This window comes from Cajanus cajan, chromosome 6 (genome assembly GCF_000230855.2).
Source record: "Cajanus cajan strain Asha chromosome 6, NIPB_CcT2T_4, whole genome shotgun sequence".
Lineage (NCBI taxonomy): Eukaryota > Viridiplantae > Streptophyta > Magnoliopsida > Fabales > Fabaceae > Cajanus > Cajanus cajan.
In genome coordinates, this window is record NC_138522.1 from 35,822,735 (window position 1) to 35,832,549 (window position 9,815).

The 9,815-nt window shown below is 43.4% G+C and overlaps 1 protein-coding gene across 1 annotated transcript; it reads right to left on the reverse strand.

The window, feature by feature from the left end:
• Positions 1-1,004: 1,004 nt before the first annotated feature.
• On the reverse strand, positions 1,005-3,146 carry LOC109814428 (uncharacterized). The gene is made up of 2 exons (XM_020378854.3): positions 2,520-3,146; positions 1,005-1,333 (listed from the first exon to the last, which is right to left on the reverse strand). Exons 1-2 carry the CDS (start codon positions 3,051-3,053, stop codon positions 1,241-1,243), a joined length of 627 nt encoding a protein of 208 aa, XP_020234443.1. The 5' UTR covers positions 3,054-3,146; the 3' UTR covers positions 1,005-1,240.
• Between the last annotated feature and the right edge of the window lie 6,669 nt (positions 3,147-9,815).

A 9,815-nucleotide genomic window follows, 5' to 3' on the forward strand; every position in this document is an offset into this window, starting at 1 on the left:
TTTTATAAGGTCAAAATAAGGAAAGAAAACTCTTTGGTTCCAAATCCTATCTCTCTTAAAAAAACCTTATATATTTTCTCCTAAAATTGGTGAATAATGATATCAACTCACAACAACTCCTGAACAACTAAAACTCATAAAAATTTCTTAATCATTTCCTCAATAAAATTAAATAAACAACAATACAATCCACAATGTTACACACATGTTTATTCCTCTAAATTCATACATAGTACACACCATTTATAAATATTTTCACTATAATATTTTTGCCAATTTAACATGGTCATCTACATTGTCAACAAGTGATCCATATGCCAATAAACCATATATAGTGACAATACTTTTTTGCATTGATGAAATACTCATTTTACTAACCATATAAAGTATCATATTGAAATATTATCATAATTGCTAAAGACTTCTATAATTTGAAATACATGTATTTGTAGTCAGAATTGAGTTTATGTACATGATAGGTTTTTAGACAAGTAGTCACTAAACAATCAACTGTATCTTTTATTTTTACGACATTGATATGTTATTGTTCTTCGTGCTAACAACTTGATTATATATATATATATATATATATATATATATATATATATATATATATATATATATATATATATATATATATATTGTATAAAGACTATAAAAATGTTATTATCTTTTCTTTGTAAGTATAAAATGATTTTCTAATAGTATATAATAAATTTATTGACTTTTATAAAAATCACATAGAAATTATATATTTTATGACTTATAATTGAGTAAAAGTACAAAATAATTTTACATTGTAGATATATATCCATTAAACTCTAACATTATTATAAATTATTCTCATGGTGGAAAATAATGATTAAGTCAAGTTTTTTCGTAGTCACAATTTCAAATTCAAAACCTGAATACGTTACATGTAAAATTTAATTAATTAAGCGTGTTTACAGTAATGACAAAGTATATTGAGGATTCTTTCGCTTGTACGAGTATGATAAATCTGATTCATATAATTATATACTAATTGACATTTCATATATGATTATATTATATATATATATACACAAGCAGTATGATTCCTTATGCTATGAGAGAAGACTACTACCTGTAAAATAATTTTTTTTTTTATTTATATACTAATTGACATTTTTTTTTGCTCGGGTCGGGGATATCATTTTCTTTGTCAGAAGGATATAATTTCTTAAATAACTCCATTTGACAAGAATAAAAGTCTAAAAGATCAAACAATGTCAAATTTGGAAGCACATTTTTTCTGTGTTTGCTGCTTGCGTCTCCATGGGACCACTTGCTTAAAGCTTTCATAAATGCTTGCCTGCAGTTATAAAAATATATAATTACATGATGAGATATCAACCTAACTTAGTCATAAGCACAGGGAAGGATTAAATAGCCAAACGGTGCAGGCAAAAAATAAAATAAAATCTAATGGACCAAGAAATACTCAACAATTTTATTGCTATAAGAAATCCTCAAAGCACTTATGCTGATTGATTTAAGTTTTGTGAAGTCCGAGTAATTCCGGGTACATAGCAATTCAACCAAGAAAAAAAAAATAGTGTCCTTAAGAAAGTTTTCTCCTTCTCCTTCAAAACGACCTTTCATTATTCACTTGTATATATGATTTGCGAGATCTACAAAACTATCATGGTGGGGATGTTTTTAAATATTTTTTTGTTTTGTTGTTTCCAAAAGGCAACAATAATTTCTCACTCGCAACTCGCAAGAATATGGCAATGAAGAAAGACCTTAATTATTTGTGTACTACTCTACTATAATAATATAGTTACACTTATTTGACTTCTTTTTAGTTTTAAAAAAGAAATGTTTTTTAGTGGCACTAGCAACATCATTCGGTGCTTTTTTTATAGACAGGTAGTGAAAGTCCAGCTAAATGTTTCTACCGTTTGACTGTTAATTTCTTGACTCTAAGAAAGTAAGCAAATCTTTCCACTCCTTGCGTAAGTGTAGGGTACACTTAATTAGCTTGAGAAGATGGAAGACGGAAAATATTATTTAAAAACGAAATAGTTACTTTTTTGACAAATAAAATAATAAAACAAATATTACAGAAATAATAATATAATTAAAACATACAAATAATTACAATATTTACAACTATACCCATTCTAATGAGTTGAAATAGCAATATATAGTCACAGTCAAATATGACTTTTGTCCATGAAACAATATGCGCTTTATAATGCATACCTAACACCTTAGCTGGCTCTGCTTTATTATTATTATTATTATTATGTATGATTTAGATAATATGAGTATATCATATCATGATAGCTTAAAGCAACAAAAAAAAAAGTGAAATGTTGTACAATGATGGATGGTTTAGACCTAGAGAAATGAGAATTATTTGTTTTATTTAGTCTGACGATGATTGAGAATGGAACAACATATGTTGAAAAATAAAGAAAAATATTGTTAAGAAATTTCGAAAAATTAACAGCAAGCATAGAAGGACTTGTCAAATTTTTAGCAGGACTTACCCACATGTGTGAGCTTGGCTTAGATAGAGTCCAGAAGGTTCGAGTTCTGTGAAGCCTTGTGATCTTGACGTTAGGCTTAGGTTGAGGCACAGTAGTGAAGTGGTGTGAAAAGTCGAAATTGCCCTCATCAGCGTCGTGAGTGCTAATCTTCTTGTAACCGCTCCACCTGGAGGAGCCGAAGTTGGAATTCCAGTGGGCCCTGGGAGTCCTATAGGAAGTGGTGAAAGATAAGGCCCGGCCCACGTAAGGCCCATCCAAGACGGTCGTGGGGGAAGGCCCGTCAACGTTTTTGGTCTCCAAGAGAAACAACAACCTCGGAGGCAGCTCCAAGGTTTTAACAGCACTCTTCTCGGGCTCCGATTCCCTGTGGCAATGCCTAGGCTTCCCCGGTGCTTCCTCCCACTTGAAAGGAACCGAAATCGCAGTCTCCGGCGGCGGTGGCGGTGGCGGCGTGCTCGGCCGTGAGCGCTTCGTCGGCGTGTAGGTTGGTTCCTGAACAAGATGATTACTGTTCTCTGACTCTGATTCCATCATTGGTTGTTACTTTCTCTCTCTCTCTCTCTAGTCTCTAGTGGGTTTTATAGAGAGAGAAACGTGTGAGTAAGTTAATATGTAGAAAGTGTGCATTGGGGTTGTTATATATATAGAAGAAGTGCAAAAGGGTCCTTTGAAAAGTCATGGAGATGACTTGAATTACGTGTGTTTGGTCTGTGTCATGTAGAGAGGAAATGAACAAGTCACACTACCCCGATTGCAGGGTAACCGTACGAGAAGGGCACAATGCATATTTTTTTTATTTATTGTTATTTAATTTTAAAAATAGTTACCTTAATAATTTTCACCATAAAATATAAATTTAATTAAAACACTTAAAATACTACATGTGAGTTTTGTCATTTTAGAATTTATACCAAGTCAAAATCAAAACATTATCTCTTTAGTTTTATAGGGAAAAGGGTTACTCCGTATAGGAAATAATTCAACCTACACCTAAATTTGGAGTTAATGAGTAGAAAAAAAAAAAAGAAAAAGGAAACGAATATATATATATATATATATATATATATATATATATATATATATATATATGGCTAAAAACTTATTTTGGTCCCTTATAATCTTTTTTTGTTTCAATTTAGTCCCTCATTAATTTTTAGTCTCAATTTGGTCTCAAACTAATTAATTGGTTTCAATTTAGTCCTGTACTATCCGTACCGCGTAACCGAGCTCCGAGCTCGGCACCACAATGCAAGCCAACCTCGGGCGCGCACCGCATGGCATCAGCTCGGCATTTAAGTGAATCATAACCGATTCCAGAGGATCTCGCCCCAAACGAGGTCTGTTATCTAATCATATTACATCTTATCTCAGGCCCAAGGCCCAAAGCAACCCTAATTCACACTATGGTACGTGCATTACTTATACGAGATTCATACTCCCACGAACACTAACTTTAGCATCGGAGTCTCTTTTGCAGGTACCACCCCCATCTTGGAGCACCAGCGTACCCGTGAAGGAGGCTCACCGATCTTACCTGGCGGATCAGCTCTACAGCAGATTTCCGGTAAGAACATTTGGTGCCCACCGTGGGGCCGATCAAGACAGCTCTTATCGGTCACGCTTATGGTTTTCACCAGAAGCCATAGCAGACGCGTAATAGACGACCTAGATCACACAACTAACATGAATAACGAAGCAGCAGTAAGACGACTGATCGAGCAGGTCGAGCAGCTGCGGCAGCAACACGCCGCAGTACAAAGCATGCGTGCCAAGCGCGAAACTGACCTAGCCGCAATGCGTACCGCTAGTGAGGCTGACCTAGCGACTCTGCGCGCGGAAAACAAGAGGATTCGCGCTCAACCCCAGCGGCGATATTCTGATCATCCCTCCGGCTCTCAACCCAACCCCGGCGGAGCAGTGCGAGCCGATTTAAACCAGGAGCCGGGATCAACCCCCCCACAGGGAGTGATCATCACAATTGCAGGAGGCTTCGCAGGAGGGGGAGCCAGCAACTCAGCCCGGAAAAAACACCTGCGCAACGTCAACTGCGTACACTTCACCACCTCTGCTTCGCACCAGAGCTCGCAGACGATGACTTTCACCGACGAGGACTATGCCAGGATCAATCCCAACCAGGACGATCCCATGGTCATAGCTGTAGCGCTAGCCAATTGGGAGGTTCACAAGACTCTGGTCGACCAAGGGAGCTCAACCGATATCCTATATTGGTCAACATTCCTCAGGTTAGACGTCCCCCCACTCTCTCATACAACCTCACACAGAACCCCTGGTCAGTTTTGCAGGAAGGAGCGTTTACACTCAGGGATACGTGGACCTACTGACGGCTTTCGGAGCACCCCCGGATTCAAGGCAGGTCATGGTTCGGTACCTCCTCGTGGAAGCCGACACCTCCTATAACATCATCATCGGCAGGCCAACCTTGAATCAGCTCGGAGCGGTAGTGTCCACCCCACACCTCACCATGAAATTCCCAGGGCATGATGGGAGGATTATCTCCGTCAGAGCAAACCAGAAGACGGCACGGCAATGCTACACCGAAAGCCTGAAAATCGCCTCACCTGGCGAACAGTGCAAGAGCAACCTTACCACCGTGGCTCGCATCAACCACGAAGAAATCACCGACCTCGATCCAAGATCCGACGCTCGCGACGAGCGGCCTACCCCCGTTGACGAGCTCGATGACCTCCAGATCGGGAAACTCCCTAAGCAAACCACGAAGATCAGCAGATAGTTGACTCCAAAGTTGCGACAGCAACTTGAAGCGAAAATCCTCAAGAATGCCGACCTCTTCGCCTGGTCTAGCGCTGACATGCCAGACATAGACGCCGATTTCATCTGCCACAAGCTAGCAATACACAAAGAGGCAAAACTAGTCGCCCAGAGGAAGAGGAAGGTCGGCGGCGACAGGTGGGAAGCCATCGTCGCTGAAACACAGAAATTGCTCAACGCTGGCTTCATCCGTGAAGTCAGATACACCACATGGCTGGCAAACGTGGTCCTGGTAAAGAAGAACTCGGGGAAGTGGCGCATGTGCATCGACTATACCGACCTAAACAAAGCGTGCCCCAAGGACTCATACCCTTTGCCGAGCATTGACAGGTTAGTCGACGGAGCCTCCGGACACGCCCTCCTCAGTTTCCTCGACGCCTACTCTGGGTACAACCAGATAATGACGTACCCACCCGATGAAGTGCACACGTCTTTCATCACCGACCACGCCAACTACTGCTACCGGGTGATGCCCTTCGGCCTCAAAAACGCAGGGGCAACCTACCAGCGGCTGATGGATAAGGTTTTTCGACAACAGATTGGGAGAAACATGGAAGTTTACGTCGACGACATGGTAGTCAAAACTACCTCGGCGGTAGACCACGCTGCCGACCTTGCCGAAATATTTGCCCAGGTCAGGAAGCATAACATGCGCCTCAACCCGGAGAAATGTGTCTTCGGTGTCCAGGGGGTAAGTTCCTCGTCTTCATGATTACCAGTAGAGGAATCGAGGCCAACCCCGAGAAGTGCAAGGCCATCATCCAGATGCAAAGCCCACAAATGGTGAAAGAAGTCCAGCGCCTGGCCGGACGGTTAGTCTCACTGTCCCGCTTCATTCCCAAACTAGCAGAAAAGGCGGGACCAATCTTCACCCTACTAAAAAAGCCAAAGGATTTCTTGTGGACAGATCAGTGCGAAGAAGCTTTCCAAAGCTTCAAAACCTTCCTCACAACTCCACCAATCCTACAAAAGCCGGATCACAACACCGACCTCCTCCTTTACTTGGCCGTAGTAGAGAACGCCATCAGCGCAGTTATCGTACAAGAACACTAAAAGGTACAGACACCTATATACTTCATCAGCCGAGTCCTCCAAGACGCGGAAAGGAGATACCAAATGATCGAGAAGCTGGCATTAGCGCTCGTCACCGCAGCTCAGCGGCTCCGACCCTACTTCCAGAGCCACCAGGTGATAGTCAAAACCGACTATCCTGTCAAGCAAATTCTGTGAAAGCCTAAGCTCGCCGGACGCATGATCGCTTGGTCGGTAGAACTATCCGAATTCGGCATCCAGTACGAAGGCCGCGGACCCCTGAAGGCCCAATGCTTAGCCGACTTCGTAGCCGAGCTCACGCCGACTACTGCCGAGGAACCCCAGGTATGGACTTTGCATGTTGACGGGTCCTCCAACTCTAAAGGCGGTGGTGCAGGCATAATTCTGGAAGGGCCAAACCAAGTCACCTTGGAGCAATCCCTCAAGTTTGGCTTCAAGGTGACCAATAACCAGGCAGAGTACGAGGCACTTCTAGCAGGACTGAGGCTGGCCCGCGACCTCGGGGCTCGAAGAGTGAGTTGCAACAGTGACTCAAAACGCATGGTGGAGCAGCTCAGCGGGACGTACCAAGCAAAGGATACTCTGCTACAGCGGTACTTTCTCGTTGCGTCCCACCAGATCTCGTCTTTCGATGAATTCATCATAAAGCATGTGCCGCGAGAACAAAACGCCCGAGCCGACCTCCTATCGAAGCTCGCCAGCACCAAAAGGCCCGGACAACACCGAACCATCATACAGGAAACCTTGCACTCACCCAGCCTAGACGACAAGGTCGTCAACGTCAGTGACAATCAAGACCTGGGATGGATGGCAGGCATCTGGGGCTACTTGAAAGAGGGAATCCTGCCCGAGGATAAAGACGAAGCTTAGAAGATAAGGATGAGATCGGCCAAGTTTGTCATCATCGGAAATGAATTATTCACGCGTGGCGTCTCCTCTCCACTGCTCAAATGCCTGACTGCGTCCCAGGCAGCCTATGTCATCAAGGAAATTCATCAGGGGATATGCGGCATGCATTCCGGGACGCGTTCAATGGCAACCAGGATACTCCGAGCTGGCTATTATTGGCCCACTCTGAAGTCAGATTGCCAAAACCACATCCAAAAATGCAAAGAATGCCAGCAGTTTGGCAACGCACACCGACAACCACCCGAAACCCTCCACCACATGATGTCGGCGTGGCTTTTCTCCCAGTGGGGAATGGACATCCTCGGGCCATTCCCCCCTGCGAAAGGCCAACTAAAATTCCTCCTAGTAGCAATCGACTACTTCACCAAGTGGATCGAAGCATGTCCACTCGACAAAATCACCACCGAGAATGTGCGGAAGTTCACCTGGAAGAACATCGTCTGCAGGTTCGGAATCCCTCACGCCCTCGTCAGTGACAACGGCCGACAGTTCATCGCATAGGAATTCGAGGACTTCCTCCGCGAGCTCAGAATCAAACACCTTTCGACCTTGGTGGAACACCCTCAGACCAACGGCCAGGCCGAAGCTGCCAACAAGGTCATCCTCCGAGAACTCAAAAAGCGACTAGGAAGCGCCAAAGGGCAGTGGCCCGATGAACTACCCAGCATCCTATGGGCGTATCATTGCACCCCCCAGTCAATCACACAAGAGACGCCTTATAGGCTGACCTACGGAGCTGACGCAATGATCCTAGTAGAAGTCGGCGAAACATCCCACAGACGCCAAGTCTTCAACGGCGAACAGAATGTCCAAGAACTAACAGCTGATCTCGACTTAGTGGACGAGCTTAGAGACGAAGCTCAAATCCACGAAGAAGCCTGCAAGCTCCGAGCTTACCAAAGATACAACACCCGAGTAAAACCTCGCTCGTTCCGAGTAGGTGACTTGGTATGGCGATTACTAGGCGAAGCAAGAAAGGACACGTCAGATGGGAAACTCGCACCCACTTGGGGTGGCCCCTTCCGAGTTACAGAAGACTTGGAAAATGGAGCATATAGACTGGAGGAACTCAGCGGCAAACCCATATCGCGAACTTGGAATGCTACGCATCTCAAGTTTTATTTTAGTTAAACTTTGTATGAATGAGCCGTGCACTCTTTTCCCGCCTCAGTCTTTTACCCCAAAAAACAGAAAGATGGGTTTTGACTGAAAGGGTTTTTAACGAGGCACATTTACATAATCAATAAAATGACTCATTCCGTCCAACTCACATCCTGTTTGCATAACTTTACGTTTAACCTCAAAGGGAGGTCGAATTCGAACCTCGGTTGGCTAAGGTCAAGTTTGAACCTTCACGAAAATAAAAGGTCAAGTTTTAACCCTCACGAAAATCCCTCACGAAAATTTAAGGTTGAGTTCGAACTTCGGTTCATTAAGGTCAAGATTGAACCTTCACAAAAACCTAAGGTCAAGTTTGAACCTTCACGTAAAGTTAAGGTCGAGTTCGAACCTCGGTTCATTAAGGTCAAGTTTGAACCTTCACGTAAAGTTAAGGTCGAGTTCGAACCTCGATTCATTAAGGTCAAGTTTGAACCTTCACAAAAACCTAAGGTCAAGTTTGAACCTTCACGTAAAGTTAAGGTCGAGTCCGAACCTCGGTTCATTAAGGTCAAGTTTGAGCCTTCACAAGAATTTAAGGTCAAGTTTGAACCTTCACGTAAGTTTAAGGTCGAGTTCGAACCTCGGTTCATTAAGGTCAAGTTTGAACCTTCACAAAAATAAAAGGTCAAGTTTGAACCATCACGTAAACTTAAGGTCGAATCCGCCCACTTATCCGAGGTCAAGTTCGAACCTTAATGAAATGTATCACTCCAAGTCCGAGGTCAAATTCGAACCTCGACAGGATTAAGGTCAAATTTGAACCCTCAATCTACGGCCCAGTTTGAACCATCACGAAAAGCTAAAGTTAAGTTCGAACCTCAGCTTTTTTACGGCAAAATTTAAACCTTCACGTAAAAAATATATACACATATATATATACAAGCAAAGTTCTCAGGATTCAGCACTTGAACCCAAAACAGAAATAAATTACGATTACAAAATCGGCCTACACAAAGGCATTATCGCTGGAGCTATCCTCAACGTCTTCCTCCTTGACCAGCTTCCCAAAGCGAACGACCTTCTCCACATGCATGCCGGAGAAGTCAAACCCTGGCGCAAGAAGCATGGCTTGACGAGCAACCTTGAGGAAGCCCCTTTTATGCTCCACCACGATGGAGCGCTCAACATCCTCAAGTCTCCTCTGCAACGCCGCCTTCTCGGCCTCCAGCGACGAAAGGTCTACTCTCTGGGCAGCAATCTCCTGTTCTTTGCTACCAATAATGACCTCATCACGGAGACGCTCCTCGGTCACCGACACCAGCTCGCCCTTCAAAAATGTGACTTCATCTTCCAGAGAGCAAACTTGTTCCCGAGAAGACATCACCTCGCCCCGGGTCGAGGTAACCAGCCCCTGCAACTCACCCACCCGAGAAGCATACTCTT

Bases quoted from the DNA above. Each gene is read 5' to 3' on its own strand.
- LOC109814428 (XM_020378854.3), bottom strand. From the start codon at position 3,053: ATGATGGAATCAGAGTCAGAGAACAGTAATCATCTTGTTCAGGAACCA. The intron at 1,334-2,519 runs GTAAGTCCTGCT...TTATAACTGCAG, and splicing joins AGCCAAGCTCACACATGTGG to GCAAGCATTTATGAAAGCTT.